Source organism: Coregonus lavaretus (genome assembly GCF_964263955.1).
Source record: "Coregonus lavaretus genome assembly, chromosome: 21".
Classification (NCBI taxonomy): domain Eukaryota; kingdom Metazoa; phylum Chordata; class Actinopteri; order Salmoniformes; family Salmonidae; genus Coregonus; species Coregonus lavaretus.
Window position 1 is genome coordinate 40,827,955 of NC_140008.1, and position 19,053 is coordinate 40,847,007.

At 44.0% G+C, this 19,053-nt stretch overlaps 2 protein-coding genes across 2 annotated transcripts in view; one reads left to right on the forward strand and one right to left on the reverse strand.

Moving 5' to 3' along the window:
- The window catches only part of LOC311148625 (tyrosine-protein kinase JAK1-like), a 54,156-nt gene extending 52,295 nt beyond the window's left edge, over positions 1-1,861 (forward strand). Inside the window, exon 24 of the mRNA XM_084185612.1 lies at positions 349-1,861. Within this exon, the coding sequence (XP_084041738.1) occupies positions 349-456 (108 nt within the window). The 3' untranslated portion in view covers positions 457-1,861. The remainder of the gene's footprint in view (positions 1-348) is intronic.
- A 4,355-nt stretch (positions 1,862-6,216) lies between these two features.
- The window catches only part of LOC311149155 (uncharacterized protein), a 42,757-nt gene continuing 29,920 nt past the window's right edge, over positions 6,217-19,053 (reverse strand). The window contains exons 3-6 of the mRNA XM_084186241.1: positions 14,555-14,659; positions 13,698-13,826; positions 11,315-11,542; positions 6,217-6,440 (exon numbers count right to left, since the gene is read on the reverse strand). Coding sequence (XP_084042367.1) covers positions 6,303-6,440; positions 11,315-11,542; positions 13,698-13,826; positions 14,555-14,659 — 600 coding nt within the window. The 3' untranslated portion in view covers positions 6,217-6,302. The remainder of the gene's footprint in view (positions 6,441-11,314; positions 11,543-13,697; positions 13,827-14,554; positions 14,660-19,053) is intronic.

Here is a 19,053-nt window from a genome sequence, read left to right on the forward strand (position 1 = left end):
GAGAAAAGTGCCTATTTTCCTCGAAAGTACGTAACGTCACAATTCCAAAACTATACAATATTACATATAGCAAGTGAATTATCTTACATCTGTGGCCTCCCGAGTGGCGGAGCGGTCTAAGGCACTGCATCGCAATTTAAAGGTAATTTCCTATTGAGCTGACATATGTAGCGTTTACCATGAATGCAGTCTCAGCTAACACGGGAACATTGCCTTTAAATCTCAATCACGCTGTAACGCTGAACTTCCGCGATATGGATTGATAGAGCCCTAAAATAATTTGGCAATACTAGAAATTGCATGACAAGAAATCTTTGTGTGTAATCTGACTGTGTGTGTGTGTTGCAGGTGTATGAGCTGATGAGGAAGTGCTGGGAGAGCACCCCCGAGAGGAGGATCACTTTCAAGAGCCTCATCGATGAGTTCACCCGCATGCTCGCCAACAACAGCCTGTAAAACATGGCAACCACCGCCACACCACGCCTTACCTACCACAGAGACAATCCCAGGAGTAAAGAGTGAAAGGTCAAGGGTGACCTGGAATAAAAACTACATGTATTGGAATCAGTGCTACAAGACACTTTATTTCACGCCGTCGCTGACTTCCTCTATGTTTTAACTTTTTTTTTAAAGAGATACTATAGATACCATAATATATGGATGAATAAACTATATGGATGCATAGCATATAGAATGAAACACATCCCAACTCGTAGCTTTGACCCCTCACGGTATGTGACACTGACCCCAATCACGGTGACGGATGAATGAGCCCACTAGCCAACCACTGAGCTGTCCATCGGCTGATATGTCACCTCTGTCACCTGGGAGCTACCACAGTGTGACCTTTCACCTTTTATTAGAGCGCATCAGCTCCGCCTTTTTCATGTTGCCACATACAGTATGTACTGTGTGTATGGACTTTTATCATTATACCCAGAGAGGGAAAGAGGTCCTCAGTTGGACCTGTATACGATGGACCTTTCTCCGTGAAGGATCATGGTATATGTGAGCTCCTTTGTGAAGGATTGCTGCGGCCACAGAGAAGATGACACTGTGAAAAAGACATGTATTTAAGTGACCAGGATTCTGACATCCACACCCCACTCCATCTAACCAGGGACTGCATGGATCCAAGCCACCTCCCTGTGAATGGTGAAAGATGTGTGGGATACAGGATACTGTAGCAGTGGGTTGGATTGCATTAGGGAGAATAGAGGGGTGATGACAGTATCAGTCAAGCCCAGCCAGCTGCACCTCCCCTTTTAAGACCGAACCTGATGCACCTCCCCTTTAAGAACGAACCTGATGCACCTCCCCTTTAAGACCGAACCTGATGCACCTCCCCTTTAAGACCGAACCTGATGCACCTCCCCTTTAAGACCGAACCTGATGCACCTCCCCTTTAAGACCGAACCTGGTGCACCTCCCCTTTAAGACCGAACCTGATGCACCTCCCCTTTAACACAGAACCTGATGCACCTCCCCTTTAACACAGAACCTCTGCCTCAGCAGAACCCTGGATGGGAAAACTGTAGAACCACCTCGGAACTCTGGTGTTTCTTCCATCGTGATGTTCCACGTTCTGTTGTTGTTGGATGAAATGATTGAATAACATGTATGTGTAAATGTATTTTGCAACGCTCGCGCACGTAACACGAGCGGTGTGGTCAGCATGAAAGAAGAGCCTATAAAAGGTCTGATTTGAGACCAGTTAGCAGGTAAAACCACAGAAATATAATTAGCGGAACATGTTATATACCTGTGAGGGACACTTGAGGGCAGTATAGCTTTACCATATATATTTTATCCTAATCTTTACTGTACTCTGCTCATATTTCTAAACCGCTTCTTAATTACAGCCATAATGTGTATGTCAGATATTTCATTTGTCTTTTAATTGAATATATATATATATATATTTTTTAATCCTACAGAATGACATTGTATAGATGGACAGAAGAAAGAAGACAAGAGAAACATGCTGACCACACGCGCGGATGTTGATTTTGTCCACACCAGACGCGATCAGGACACGCAGGTTGAAATATCAAAACGAACCAACTATATTAATTTGGGGACAGGTCAAAACACATGAAACATTTAGCTAGATAGCTTGCTGGGATATAAACATTGGGTTGTTATTTTACCTGAAATGCACAAGGTCCTTTTTTTCCTGGATCTTTGTAGAATTTGGACCCATTTGGACCCGCACGTAACACGAGCGATGTGGTCAGCATGAAAGAAGAGCCTATAAATGGTCTGATTTGAGACCAGTTAGCAGGTAAAACCACAGAAATAGAATTAGCGGAACTTATGATAGATTTCATTAAATGAATGTCACCCATCATACATGGCGGCCAGTAAGGCCAACAGCACTTACAGGTATCTTTACATTATGCAAACACAAACAGTAGCACTCGTTAAAATGGGAAAAGGTGGAAAATGTGATATTGATAGGAACATTCAGATTCAGTTTTGCTATCAGGAAGAGGCATCCGATGTATTGAAAATGTGTGTAAAGCAGTGGCTTTACTTTGCAACAATCAACATGTTATTGAACTAGTGAATTCTATCCTTTATATTTCTATGGTTTTAAACTCGGGACAGAGAATGTGTGCTCTCAGACAGGGAGCCAGAGAATGAGAGTTTTTTTTAGTCCATGTTTATTCCGGAATGTAAAAGACAATTATTTTCGCTCATAAAGGAAAGAAAACAAATATATTTTTCAGAGGAATAAGACAATAAATAAATGCACAATATAAATGAATAAAATTACCCCCCCAAAAATGTATTGTGTTCGGTGTGTCAAATTCCAAAAGTGTCAGATGCAATATTAACTAGATTTAGTTTTTCTAGATTACAGCAGTAAATATGCATGCTAAAATTCAATTGCTTCTAGAAATAGCTTATTCACAGTAAAGCAATATCAACGTAGTTGTGATATAAAATATTGCAAAATCTACAGTAGAGATTTCTGGTCAGAAAAAAATCCACATACTTTCAAAGAAAACAGTACAAAGCAAAAAGCACACCCAAACTATGTCTACAGCTTTTTAAATGTTCTGTTCAGTCTTAAAGACTTCAGTATTGCAACGCTTTGTGATTTCACACACACACACAGTTCATATGGTTCAGTACCCTAGGTGCAGGTCACTCTGTGTGCTCACCGCTATGCACCTTGCCGACAGACAGGTCAACTAAAGCCGTTTCTCCTACAACACTGAGTAGTTCAGGGGTAAAGAACCTTGTTTACAATCAATATAACTATACGCCTGGTTGGCAACATGCAGATATAGGCACAACAGATATATATGGGAGACTCCCTAACCCAACCCTTCAACCTCTGGTCAGGTCACTGGTTCTAGCAAAGCTAAAAGCACTCAAGATGAGAGATGCTCAATTCTGGCCCTTGAGGCCAGTTACACTGCTGATATTCATTCTTCCCCTCAAATCAGGGATTTATTTAAAACTGGCACATCATACAGTGTATATGCAAGACTATAGGGAATACTATAGGAGACAGACAGGGAGATGTCCTGCAGAGGTAAAGAGGTAACGGTGCTGTGATTTATCAGCCCTATTATTAAATGGTAACAGACCTGTCCTGAAGCCTACTGTAGGAGCCCTCAGCTGAACGCTGGACACACAGCCAACACCCATCAGCCAGAGACCGACCAGAGAGAAAGAAAGGAATCAAAATGGAACGACAGTGCCAATAAACGCAGGCTGAGCTAGCAGCAGGAGCTGTTTTTTTCTCTGTCACTGTCCTCTCTTTCTCTCCCTCTCTGTTGTCTGTTCCCCTCATACCTGCCAAAAGCAGGTTATTAACGCACACATACACTCATTCACACACACACGCACACAAAGCACAGACTAGACTGAATAACTATAAAAACCTATGGACCTGCTATAGGCAAAATGTGCAGGTCAAAATCACTCTCACACACAGAGCTCTGCGTAGCACTGTGGCACACGCGGTAATGGCAGAGTGGGGGGAGACTGTAGAGAAAAGCTAATACAACTGAAACACTATTAAAAACAACACAGACTGGCCTAAAGTGTCTGAATACACGGCAGACAGACATGATTTACTGCCTGGGTCTGCCTTTTACAGCCACTGACTGAGACAGAGAGACTCCTACAGTCTCACACACACACAGAAAGAAAGAAAGAAGCTACACACACTTCTAAGCTTAGCTTTTTAAAGAAGTTGTGGGAGAGAGCAATCAGCTGGCTGGAAAAAACAAGTCCTACTGGGCAGTTCACACAGACACTCGCTTGCACACACACACAGTAAAACGAAAACTGTGGCTTTAAGCCAGTGTAACAGCATTGAAAGGGGTTTAAATATGTTACAGTCACACACTAATATATTTAAGAGATGCTTCGCCCGTTGAGAGCATGACAAATGACAGCACTAAACACATCAGCGCTTCAAATCAAGTCACGTGACACAGGAGAACGCAGCCTCTTCAACTCAAGAGTGAAGGATGAAAACAGAGAGATTAGAGAGTAGGTAGCAGATAAAGCGAGAAAAGGAGAGGAAGAAAGCGACTGGCAGGTTGATTTATTGTAGCACACTACACATAGAGAGGTAATGAATGCCCTTGTATGCCCTCGTGTTGGCATTGCTATTTGTTGGTTCAGTAGTTGTTGTTATTGCCTGGGTCTCAGGCTGAATACTTGTGCCAGCACTTAACATGGTGCTAAAGCCCTCATCCATGCCCTTTCCTGGGGCCTTCATACCCCCTCTGTCAGATCACCAGGGTTGGGTTCAGGGCCTTTTCACTTCCATTGTACCACATGAATCTTAAGGGGATTCATTGAAATTCGATTCATGGCTTGATGAAAATTGCTGATTTATTATTACATAGACTTCTGGATTTTTTATTCCTGAATTGACTGATTCAAAATGGAATTGATTCCAACCCTGGAGTCCACAACATCTCTGAGATAATTCAACATGGCTACTCTCCTGAATCTTTCATTTCTAATGGCAGCTTATTAAGCAGTATTAAAGTGTCGGTTGGTTTATTTGTGTCTCCAGAGCCCTTCCCGTCCTGAAAAGTCCACCGCATTTTAAAAAAACAGCAGGAAAAGAAGAGAAGAACCTGGGAAAATCTGGGAGATCTCCTCCTGCGTAGCTTATTGCGTTTAGCGACTGAGCCAATGTTCCATGGCCCCTACAGAAAACAACAGCCATTATAAACAGAGGAAGGCTTCAATCCTGTAGCTATCACAAACACAGGGCAATAAGAAGACGGCCTAGGAAGTGTCCATCAACTAGCTAGTTATAATACATGGCTATATTGGTACAAAGAAGTGTCCACTCAGTGACTTTTATAATGGCTATAAGATACCAAGTTAGGTGTCCATTCATTTGCTAGTAGACCAGCCCAGCCTTTAAGTGTCCATTAGCATCTGCCGAGTCCCCAACAAATCGGATGTTCCGGTTTTCAGGGGAAATGGAAAGAGAGCCTGTGACGGGACTTCTCCTTTTGCATGTTAACAAGGTGACACCTGGGCAACACTCCATCTTAACTCCTCCTCCACATTTACTGGATTGGTTGAACAGTGCATAAAACCTCCCCCGACTGTTTTTTTTCCCTTCTCGTCAAGTCCAGTATGTAGGGGATCTTCTTTTACGCCTGCTATGTTAGGTTAGTGTCCATTGTTCCAGGTTAAGAGCAGTGATTGGACGTCCTCCTTCCTGTGTCTCTGAGTTTCCAGGGTAGCCCCGCCGCCTTGTACCCTGGGAATGGCTGATCACTCCTACACTTACAGCATGGCACAATAAAAACGCACGCACATACATGCCAAGTCAAGGTCTCCGCGAAGAGAGAGATAAAAAGAGACGCTTAGGCAGTCAGAAAAAGAGAAAGACACCGAGGAAGAGAAAAACACGTCAGTTACAGCAACTCTGTGCAGTTTCCCCCATTTGAAATGAGAGTACACAGAGAGATAGAAACAGAGAGAGAAACCCGACTACACAGTGACTGGCCTTCAACAAGGCAGACTGGCAGACTGACTGACTGGCCGTAAAATACAAAAGCAGCTTATATACACACATTACAAACAATGTACCGATTATTAGTCAATAAACATTTACACATCAACTGAGAAGAGATTTAAGAGCTCGGAATTAAGGCTTGAAAAGGACAAAAGCGACATAATGGTGTGTGTTTACCAACGTCGTACAACACTAAACCCGAGACTGTGTGTATGTACTGTAGGGTTTAGGGGTTAGGAGTTAGGGTGCAGGGGTCAGAGAGAGGGAGGTCAGGGGTCATAGGTCATCTCTAGATCCTCTTCTTCTTGAAGTAGTCAGCGTACTGCCCCCCCAGCCCCTGGGAGTGCTGCCCCACGTACACGCCCTCTGATGTCAAATTCTGCACCGCCAAGTGAGGGTACTCCCGCTTCTGCCCCCGAGCCTGATTCTGAGAGAGAGAGAGAGCGAGAGAAAAGAGAAGAGAGAGAAAGAAGATGAGGTTGAACGGTGGAGAGAGATTGAGAGAGAGACAAAGTAAACACCACTACTTACTGTAAGATCCAGACCCCTCGCTAAACCTTCTCCATATACCGTCCCAACCCCAAACCCCAGACCTGACTGCATACACAGTGCTGCTTGAAAGTATGTTAACCCTTCAGGGCTGGTCATTATTTTGCTATAAAATATTAAAATAAACATAAAATCCTTATCTAAACCCCAATTCGTAATAAAGACATTCCAAGTAAATGACAGAAACAAATATATATATATATTCATTGTTTATTTAACAAAAGTGGTATATTTAACAGAAACTCAGATTAGATGTGTGCAAAATTATGTGAACCCCTTCAGTCAATAGCTTGTGGCACCTCCATTAGCAGCGATAACTTGGACTAAACGTCCCCTATAGCCAGTAATCAGTCTCTGACATCTGTTTTGAGGGATTTTTGCCCTCTCCTCCTTACAGAACTCAGCCAATTGAGTGAGGTTTGAGGAGTGTCTGGCATGAACTGCCCGCTTCAGGTCCTGCCACAGCATCTCGATTGGATTTAGGTCAGGACTTTGACTTGGCCAATCCAAAACACAAATCTTCTTCTGAGCCACTCTTTTGTAGATTTGTTTGAATGCGTTGTCTTGTTGGAAGACCCATTTTCGGCCCAGCTTTAGCTCGTTGACTGATGGCGTGACGTTCTGTTCAAAACTCTCCTGGTATACCTCAGAACTCATGGTTCCCTTAATGATGTGGAGTCGTCCAGGTCCAGAGGAGGAAAGGCAGCCCCACCACCTTGCTTGACTGTTGGGATAAGGTTATTTTGGTGGTAGGCAGTGTTGGATTTTCGCCAAACATAGCGGTGTTGATTGTGACCAAAAAGGTCAATTTTGGACTCATCGGTCCAGAGAATGGACTTACAGAAACCTTCAGTTTTGTCGAGGTGGTTTCTGGCGAAGTTAAAACGGGTAGTTTTTTTGACAGCAGAGGCTTCTTCCTAGCAACCCTCCCATGAATGGCATTTTGATTCAGTGTTCCTCTTTTTTGTTGAAGCATGCACATTTACCTGAGCGGCAGCAAGGGAGGTCTGCAAATCTCTAGATGTTATGTTTGGGTTGGATTTTACCAGATTTATTATTGTTCTTGTGGATCTTGGGGATATTTTGGAAGGGTGTCCACTTCTAGGCCGAGTTGTTATTTTAAATGCTCTCCGTTTGTAAATAATTTGCCTCACAGTGGACTGATGGAGCTCAAATCTTTTTGAGATGATTTTATAGCCTCATTTACCTCCCGAGTGGCGCAGTGGTCTAAGGCACTGCATCGCAGTGCTAGCTGTGCCACTAGAGATCCTTGTTCGAATCCAAGCTCTGTCGTAGCCGGCCGCGACCGGGAGACCCATGGGGCGGCGCACAATTGGCCCCGCGTCGTCCAGGGTAGGGGAGGGAATGGCCGGCAGGGATGTAGCTCAGTTGGTAGAGCATGGCGTTTGCAACGCCAGGGTTGTGGGTTTGTTTCCCACGGGGGGTATAAAAAAAATAATGTATGCACTCACTAACTGTAAGTCGCTCTGGATAAGAGCGTCTGCTAAATGACTAAAATGTAAAATAGCCTTCCCCAGACTGATGTGCTCTCACTACCCTCGTCCTGATGTCCTCTGATATCTCCTTTCCTCTCAGCATGGTGTGCTTTGCATTCACCTGGATGGGTAACACCAAACTGACCAGGTTTCTTATCTCTATTTATCAGAGTCCCACCCAAACTCTTTCCTAACGATCTCTCCTTTGATTGGTTCATTTGGTAACTAATTATTTACTCTTATCCAGAGCGACTTACAAATTGGTGCATTCACCTTATGATAGCCAGTGGGACAACCACTTTACAATTTTTTATTTATTTAAAAAAATATATATATATTTGTCTAATTCTTTTTCTAATTTTCTACAAATTTTTTAATGTTTTATTTTTAGAGTATATTTAAAATTTTCATTAGTTTTTTTAATATATATTTTTGTTATATTTGTTTATTATTATATATGTATTTTTTTGTCGTTTTTTTAAATATATTTTTATTTACCCACCTGATTCTACTTACCTGCTTGATTTAACCAATGCAACTTGGGGTTCACTAATTTTTGCACCTGCACTAATTTCTTTAAAAAGAAAAAATCTATTATGCGCATGATTTCCTCTACACCAACATATGGTATTGGTAAATATAAACCTGTTATGTCAGATCAAAAAGACTGGTTCTGATTAAATGAAGATTTCATGGTAAAAACTGAAAAAATCTGTAAATGCACAAGGGGTTCACATACTTTCAAGCAGCACAGTACAGTGCCTTGCAAAAGTATTCATCCCCCTTGGCATTTTTTCCTATTTTGTTGCATTACAACCTGTAACTTAAATTAATTTTTATTTGGATTTCATGTAATGGACATACACAAAATAGTCCAAATTGGTGAAGTGGAATGAAAAAAATAACTTGTTTCAAAAAATTCTAAAAAATAAATAACGGAAAAGTGGTGCGTGCATATGTATTCACCCCCTTTGCTATGAAGCCCCTAAATAAGATCTGTTGCAACCAATTACCTTCAGAAGTCAAATAATTAGTTAAAAAAGTCCACCTGTGTGCAATCTAAGTGTCACATGATCTGTCACATGATCTCAGTGTATATATACACCTGTTCTGAAAGGCCCCAGAGTCTGCACCACCAAGCAAGCGGCACCATGAAGACCTAGGAGCTCTCCAAACAGGTCAGGGACAAAGTTGTGGAGAAGTAAGATCAGGGTTGGGTTATAAAAAAGTATCCAAAACTTTGAACATCCCACGGAGCACCATTAAATCCATTATAATTTTTTTTAAAGAATATGGCACCACAACAAACCTGTCAAGAGAGGGCCGCCCACCAAATCTCACGGACCAGGCAAGGAGGGCATTAATCAGAGAGGCAACAAAGAGACCAAAGATAACCCTGAAGGAGCTGCAAAGCTCCACAGCAGAGATTGGACTATCTGTCCATAGGACCACTTTAAGCCGTACACTCCACAGAGCTGGGCTTTACGGAAGAGTGGCCAGAAAAAAACCATTGCTTAAAGAAAATAATAAGAAAACATGTTTGGTGTTCGCCAAACGGCATGTGGGAGACTCCCCAAACATATGGAAGAAGGTACTCTGGTCAGATGAGACTAAAATTGAGCTTTTTGGCCATCAAGGAAAAAGCTATGTCTGGCGCAAACCCAACACCTCTCAACACCTGGTCCTCTGTAGCTCAGCTGGTAGAGCACGGCGCTTGTAACGCCAAGGTAGTGGGTTCGATCCCCGGGACAACCCATACACAAAAATGTATGCACGCATGACTGTAAGTTGCTTTGGATAAAGCGTCTGCTAAATGGCATATTATTATTATATTTTATTACCCGGAGAACACCATGTTTTTAATCGGCAGGGACTGGGAAACTGGTCAGAATTGAAGGAATGATGGATGGCGCTAAATACAGGGAAATTCTTGAGGGAAACCTGTTTCAGTCTTCCAGAGATTTGAGACTGAGACGGCGGTTCACCATCCAGCAGGACAATGACCCTAAGCATACTGCTAAAGCAACACTCAAGTGGTTTAAAGGGAAACATTTAAATGTCTTGGAATGGCCTAGTCAAAGCCCAGACCTCAATCCAATTGAGAATCTGTGGTATGACTTAAAGATTGCTGTACACCAGCGGAACCCATCCAACTTGAAGGAGCTGGAGCAGTTTTGCCTTGAAGAACGGGCAAAAATCCCAGTGGCTAGATGTTCCAAGCTTATAGAGACATACCCCAAGAGACTTGCAGCTGCAATTGCTGCAAAAGGCGGTAGGCATGTTGTGTAAATCAAATGATACAAACCCCCAAAAATACATTTCAATTCCAGGTTGTAAGGCAACAAAATAGGAAAGCTGCCAAGCGGGTTGAATACTTTCGCAAGCCACTGTATACTGGCCCATCTTCTACAGTCCATTGAGTACAGTATGTGGTTGAGACAGACTACACCAAACATCTGGTATGAGTCCCATTTCTGGTCTGATCTCACTACCAGGGTCCCCAGTGTTTGCCTATTCACTGGTAGTGAGAGGGGAGTGGAGGGGAGAGATTGAGATGGGAGGAGGAGGTGGAGAGTGTGTCTGTACAAAATATGTAAATATTTTAAGAGACATGAGTTCAGCTCAAGTGTCTGGGTAAATCCTCCCACTAGGCTGTCTGCTCATCTCAGCTCATTCTCCTAAATTAGTGGATTTGGCTATTTCAGACACATCCATTGCTGATAGGTGTATAAAATTTAGCACACAGCCATGCAATCTTCATAGACAAACATTTACAGTGGCCTTACTGAAGTGCTCAGTGACTTTCAGCGTGGCACCGTCATAGGATGCCACCTTTCCAACAAGTCAGTTTGTCAAACCTAAACAACAATACCATGCACCCACTACCAGTCAAAAGGTTTTTGGTGCTCCAAGAGCAGTGGGTGGAATTACAGTAGCATTCGAAATACAGCAATTATTTCCCCGCCCTCAACATTTTTCCACAATGCACCATAATTTACAATATGCTACAGTTAAACGTTTCAGAGTATTTTACTGTTGATAATACAAAAAATGACAGTATAATTTAGAGTTTTCAGTTACAGTGATACTCAAAAGGCACCTAATTGGTGGAAAACCCCAGTTGTAGAGGTTTGAATATAGCAGTTGTATTGATTCTCTCACTTCCATAGCGTTACTGGAGTCTGGCCATAATGAGTAGTGCACTGTCTGTCTCAAAAATAATCTTGAATAAAATCACCATCATCGTGTGACTTACGTAGTAATACTGGTTCCATTCGCTGGCCGCTTGGGCGTGGACATTCTGAGTGTGTGTGACAGGGCTGGGTGGGTGTGTGTGTGTGGCGTGAGGTGGTGCGGCCATGAAGCCTGGCATCATTGGGACGGCGCTGTAGGCTGGCAGGACTGCGGCGGGCAGCACCGGCTGGGCACCACTGTTACTGACCGCATGGAGAGACACACCCAGCGGCTTACACATGTCAGCCTCCTAGGAGAGAGAGAACACACACACACACACACAGTTACTGACCGCGCAGAGAAACTCACATAGGGGCTTATTCACATCCACCTCCTATTATTTCACACACAGATACAGCAACACTCCTTGACACCTCCTGTGACGCGACACCTACTCTGGTGTGGAAGGACAGCCTCTCCCAGCAGGATATCCATGTCCTGGGTTAGGGTAAGGAGTGTCATGCTCTCCACATAAACACACCAGCATCTAAATACCACAGGCCTTCCACACCAGTGGCTCCCTGATATACTACTCAGATGGATTACACCCCAAGAGGGGGGGATAAGAAGGGGGCAGAGTGAGGTGGATAGACTCAGGGAGGGGAGATAGGAAGGGGCAGCTAGGGTGGGAGAGTGGAGTTAACCAGAGAGAGACGTGACAAGGATGGGATATAGTGTGAGCTGGGGTATGGCGTAGCAGGGATGGGACAGTGTTAGATGTAAGCTGGGACATGTGGTCCAAGCTACAGGCTAAGTGAGGATGGTAATGTATATTACATCAAGGCTACAGTGCCTTGCAAAAGTATTCATTCCCCTTGGCGTTTTTCCTATTTTGTTGCATTACAACCTGTAATTTTAATGGATTTTTATTTGGATTTCATACACAAAATAGTCCAAATTGGTGAAGTGGAATTTTAAAAAATAAGTTGTTTCAAAGAATTCGAAAAAATAAATAACAGAAAAGTGGTGCGTGCATATGTATTCACCCCCTTTGCTATGAAGCCCATAAATAAGATCTGGTGCAACCAATTACCTTCAGAAGTCACATAATTAGTTAAATAAAGTCCACCTGTGTGCAATCTAAATGTCACATGATCTGTCACATGATCTCAATATATATACACCTGTTCTGAAAGGCCCCAGAGTCTGCAACAACACTAAGCAAGGGGCACCACCAAGCAAGCGGCACCATGAAGACCAAGGAGCTCTCCAAACAGGTCAGGGACAAAGTTGTGGAGAAGTACAGATTAGGGTTGGGTTATAAAAAAATATTAGAAACTTTGAACATCCCACGGAGCATCATTAAATCCATTATTACAAAATGGAAAGAATATGGCACCACAACAAACCTGCCAAGAGAGGACCGCCCATCAAAACTCACGGCCCAGGCAAGGAGGGCATTAATCAGAGAGGCAACAATGAGACCAAAGATAACCCTGAAGGAGCTGCAAAGCTCCACAGCGGAGATTGGACTATCTGTCCATTGGACCACTTTAAGCCATAAACTCCACAGAGCTGGGATTTACGGAAGAGTTGCCAGAAAAAAGCCATTGCTTAAAAAAAAAAATAAGCAAACATGTTTGGTGTTCGCCAAAAGGCATGTGGGAGACTCCCCAAACAAGAAGGTACCCTGGTCAGATGAGACTAAAATTGAGCTTTTTGGCCATCAAGGAAAATGCTATGTCTGGCGTAAACCCAACACCTCTCATCACCCCGAGAACACCATCCCCACAGTGAAGCATGGTGGTGGCAGCATCATGCTGTGGGGATGTTTTTCATCGGCAGGGACTGGGAAACTGGTCAGAATTGAAGGAATGATGGATGACTTAAAGATTGCTGTACACCAGCGGAACCCATCCAACTTGAAGGAGCTGGAGCAGTTTTGCCTTGAAGAATGGCCAAAAATCCCAGTGGCTAGATCTGCCAAGCTTATAGAGACATACTCCAAGAGACTTGCAGATGTAATTGCTGCAAAAGGTGGCTCTACAAAGTATTGACTTTGGGGGGCTGAATAGTTATGCACGCTCAAGTTTTCTGTTTTTTTGTCTTATTTCTTGTTTGTTTCACAATAAAAAAAATATTTTGTATCTTCTTCATGTTGTGTAAATCAAATTATACAAACCCCATTTTTTTTATATTTTAATTCCAGGTTGTAAGGCACCAAAATAGGAAAAATGCCGAGGGGGGTGAATACTTTCGCAAGCCACTGTATACTACATCTAGAAAAGGAAGGGGTGTGTGTTGATGTGCACTTTTGTACCATTATGCATAGAGAAGGTAGATTGGGGTTATAAACTGTCAAGGGGAGGTTTGGGGTATGAGTGTTGGAGTCTTGGTATGGGATTGTGTGTTCTGAAGGACAATGACATTCTGTACTAACAGTGACATACTGCACAGTATTGTACCTTGGTAGGGTCTCTGTTCTGGTAAGCCTGGGGAGGTGGCTGGGTCATGGGAGGCTGGGAATAGTACTGACCGACAGCCTGCATGTAGGAGCTGTAATCCCCATAGGACGGCACTGCCACCGCCGCCTGCTAGAACACAACACAGATAATGTTACACACACACACAGGCACGCACGGGCACATAGCACATACACATGGGCACGTGCACACATGCAAACGCACGCAAGCGTACACACACACAGACAGGTGGATAAGTGAGTGATAGAGTCAGTCATACACACACATACTGTACCGTGTGCTCAGGCGCACACACACAGGCTTTTAAGACACACACACACACTTTTAAGAAACACACACACTTTTAAGACACACACAGGCTTTTAAGACACACACAGGCTTTTAAGACACACACAGGCTTTTAAGACACACACACAGGCTTTTAAGACACACACACAGGCTTTTAAGACACACACAGGCTTTTAAGACACACACAGGCTTTTAAGACACACACACAGGCTTTTAACACACAGAGACAGAGGAAGGTGATAGTTTTTCCTGATGGGTAATGTTTCGTATTTGATGACAAAACATTTGGAGACATATGTGTGACTATGCACGTCAGAGACTGCGTTTTCATGCTGATATCTTCACAGTTTAAACACACACCTTTATGTTGTGACCCTGAGGGGCCAGGCACGGTGTGTGTGCTGGTATAAAGGTGAACTACTTCCCACCTTGCTTTACAGTATATAGTGTACTACCCTCCATGTTGCTTAGGTTGACATACCTGTTTGTTACGATTCTGTCCCAAAATCAGTTCACACATAATAGAGTAACTGAGTACACAGTAAATGTACCTGTGTGTGCTCCTTGGCGTAGTCCACAGCTTGGCTCTCCTGGGGGGCGGTGCTGTAGCTCTGGGCTTGTGCTTGGTAGTGCTGGTACCACTGCTGCATGGCCTCCTATAACACAATCACACAAACATTACAAAATCAAATCAAATGTTATTTGTCACATGCGCCGAATACAACAGGTGTGTAGACCTTACAGTGAAATGCTTACTTACAAGCCCTTAACCAACAATGCAGTTTTAAGAAGAATAAGTGTTACGTAAAAAATAGATAAGTAAAAAAATTAAAAAGATGAAAAATAACAACATAACAAATAATTAAAGAGCGTGAGGGAAAAAAGTGAGGGAAAAAAGTATTTGATCCCCTGCTGATTTTGTACGTTTGCCCACTGACAAAGACATGATCAGTCTATAATTTTAATGGTAGGTTTATTTGAACAGTGAGAGACAGAATAACAACAACAAAATCCAGAAAAACACATGTCAAAAATGTTATCAATTGATTTGCATTTTAATGAGGGAAATAAGTATTTGACCCCTCTGCAAAACATGACTTAGTACTTGGTGGCAAAACCCTTGTTGGCAATCACAGTGGTCAGACGTTTCTTGTAGTTGGCCACCAGGTTTGCACACATCTCAGGAGGGATTTTGTCCCACTCCTCTTTGCAGATCTTCTCCAAGTCATTAAGGTTTCGAGCCTGACGTTTGGCAACTCGAACCTTCAGCACCCTCCACAGATTTTCTATGGGATTAAGGTCTGGAGACTGGCTAGGCCACTCCAGGACCTTAATGTGCTTCTTCTTGAGCCACTCCTTTGTTGCCTTGGCCGTGTGTTTTGGGTCATTGTCATGCTGGAATATCCATCCACGACACATTTTCAATGCCCTGGCTGAGGGAAGGAGGTTCTCACCCATGATTTGATGGTACATGGCCCCGTCCATCGTCCCTTTGATGCGGTGAAGTTGTCCTGTCCTCTTAGCAGAAAAACACCCCCAAAGCATAATGTTTCCACCTCCATGTTTGACGGTGGGGATGGTGTTCTTGGGGTCATAGGCAGCATTCCTCCTCCTCCAGACACGGCGAGTTGAGTTGATGCCAAAGAGCTCCATTTTGGTCTCATCTGACCACAACACTTTCACCCAGTTCTCCTCTGAATCATTCAGATGTTCATTGGCAAACTTCAGAAGGGCATGTTTATGTGCTTTCTTGAGCAGGGGGACCTTGCGGGCGCTGCAGGATTTCAGTCCTTCACGGTGTAGTGTGTTACCAATTGTTTTCTTGGTGACTATGGTCCCAGCTGCCTTGAGATCATTGACAAGATCCTCCCGTGTAGTTCTGGGCTGATTCCTCACCGTTCTCATGATCATTGCAACTCCACGAGGTGAGATCTTGCATGGAGCCCCAGGCCGAGGGAGATTGACAGTTCTTTTGTGTTTCTTCCATTTGTGAATAATTACACCAACTGTTGTCACCTTTTCACCAAGCTGCTTGGCGATGGTCTTGTAGCCCATTCCAGCCTTGTGTAGTCTACAATCTTGTCCCTGACATCCTCGGAGAGCTCTTTGGTCTTGGCCATGGTGGAGAGTTTGGAATCTGATTGATTGATTGCTTCTGTGGACAGGTGTCTTTTATACAGGTAACAAACTGAGATTAGGAGCACTCCCTTTAAGAGTGTGCTCCTAATCTCAGCTCGTTACCTGTATAAAAGACACCTGGGAGCCAGAAATCTTTCTGATTGAGAGGGGGTCAAATACTTATTTCCCTCATTAAAATGCAAATCAATTTATAACATTTTTGACATTTTTGGCAAACGTACAAAATCAGCAGGGGATCAAATACTTTTTTCCCTCACTGTATACAGGGGGTACCGGTACAGAGTCAATGTGCGGTGGCACAGGTTAGTCGAGGTAATTGAGGTAATATGTTCATGTAGGTAGAAGTAAAGTGACTATGCATAGATAATAAACAGAGAGTGGCGGCAGAGTAAAAGGGGGGGGGGGGACAATGCAAATAGTCTGGGTAGCCATTTGATTAGCTGTTCAGGAGTCTTATGGCTTGGGTGTAGAAGCTGTTGAGAAGCCTTTTTGACCTAGACTTCGCACTCCGGTACCGCTTGCTGTGCGGTAACAGAGGGAACAGTCTATGACTAGGGTGGATGGAGTCTTTGGCAATTTTTAGGGCATTCCTCTGACACCGCCTGGTATAGAGGTTCTGGATGGCAGAAAGCTTGGCCCCAGTCATGTACTGGGCCGTAGGCACTACCCTCTGTAGTGCCTTGCGGTCGGAGGTCGAGCAGTTGCCATACCAGGCGGTGATGCAACCAGTCATGATGCTCTCGATGGTGGAGCTGTATAACTTTTTGAGGATCTGAGAACCCATGCCAAATCTTTTCAGTCTCCTGAGAGGGAATAGCCTTTGTTGTGCCCTCTTCACGACTGTCTTGGTGTGTTTGGACCATGACAGTTTGTTGGTAATGTGGACACCAAGGAACTTGAAGCTCTTAACCTGATCCACTACAGCCCCGTCGATGAGAATGGGGGCGTGCTCGGTCCTCCTTTTCCTGTAGTCCACAATCATCTCCTTTGTCTTGATCACGTTGAGGGAGAGGTTGTTATCCTGGCACCACATGGCCAGGTCTCTGACCTCCTCCCTATAGGCTGTCTCATCGTTGTCCGTGATCAGGACTACCACTGTTGTGTTATCTGCAAACTTAATGATTGTGTTGGAGTCATGATTGGCCATGCAGTCATGGGTGAACAGGGAATACAGGAGGGGACTGAGCACACACCCCTGAGGGGCCCCGTGTTGAGGATCAGCGTGGCAGATGTGTTGTTACCTACCCTTACCACCTGGGGGTGGCCCGTCAGGAAGTCCAGGATCCAGTTGCAGAGGGAGGTGTTTAATCCCAGGGTCCTTAGCTTAGTGATGAGCTTTGAGGGCACTATGGTGTTGAACGCTGAGCTGTAGTCAATGAATAGCATTCTCACGTAGGTGTTATTTTTGTCCAGGTGGGAAAGGGAAGTGTGGAGTGCAATAGAGATTGCATCATCTGTGGATCTGTTGGGGCGGTATGCAAATTGCAGTGGGTCTAGGGTTTCTGGGATAATGGTGTTGATGTGAGCCATGACCAGCCTTTCAATGCACTTCATGGCTACAGACGTGAGTGCTACGGGTCAGTTGTCATTTAGGCAGGCACAGGGACTATGGTGGTCTGCTTTAAACATGTTGGTATTACAGACTCAGTCAGGAACAGGTTGAAAATGTCAGTGAAGACACTTGCCAGTTGGTCAGCGCATGCTCAGAGTACACGTCCTGGTAATCTGTCTGGCCCAGCGGCCTTGTGAATGTTGACCTGTTTAAAGGTCTTACTCACATCGGCTATGGAGAGCGTGATCACACAGTCGTCCGGAACAGCTGATGCTCTCATGCATGCTTCAGTGTTGCTTGCCTCGAAGCGAGCATAGAAGCAATTTACCTAACTGGTAGGCCCGTGTCACTGGGCAGCTCACCCTGTGCTTCCCTTTGTAGTCCGTAATAGTTTGCAAGCCCTGCCACATCCGATGAGCGTCGGAGCCGGTGTAGTACGATTCAATCTTAGTCCTGTATTGATGCTTTGCCTGTTTGATGGTACGTCGGAAGGCATAGCGGGATTTCTTATAAGCGTCCGGGTTAGAGTCCCGCTCCTTGAAAGCGGCAGCTCTACCCTTTAGCTCAGTGTGGATTACAGTGTTGCCTGTAATCCATGGCTTCTGGTTGGGGTATGTACGTACGTTCACAGTTGGGACGACGTCATCAATAAACTTATTGATGAAGCCAGTGACTGATGTGGTGAACTCCTCAATGCTATCTGAAGAATCCCGGAAACTATTCCAGTCTGTGCTAGCAAAACAGTACTGTAGCTTAGCATCTGCTTCATCTGACCACTTCTGTATTGACCGAGTCACTGGTGCTTCCTGCTTTAGTTTTTGCTTGTAAGCAGGAATCAGGAGGATAGAATTATGGTCAGATTTTCCAAATGGAGGCCGAGGGTAGAGCTTTGTACGCGTCTCTGTGTGTTGTGTAAAGGTGGTCTAGAGTTTTTCTTTCCCTCTGGTTGCACATTTAACATGCTGGTAGAAATTAGGTAAAACGGCTTAGCCGCCTCTGGATGAGCATTTTCTTGTTTGCTTATTGCCTTTAACAGATCGTTGAGTGCGGTCTAAGTGCCTGCATCAGTTTGTGGTGGTAAATAGACAGCTATGAAAAATATAGATGAAAACTCTCTTGGTAAATAGTGTAGTCTACAGCTTATCATGAGATACTCTACCTCAGGCGAGCAAAACCTCGAGACATTTACATTTTAGTCATTTAGCAGACGCTCTTATCCATAAAACATTTCATACTGGTCCCCTGTAGGAATCGAACCCACAACCCTGGCGTTGCAAGCGCCATGCTCTACCGACTGAGCTACACGAGACTTCCTTAATATTAGATTTTGTGACCCAGCTGTTATTTGCAAATATACAC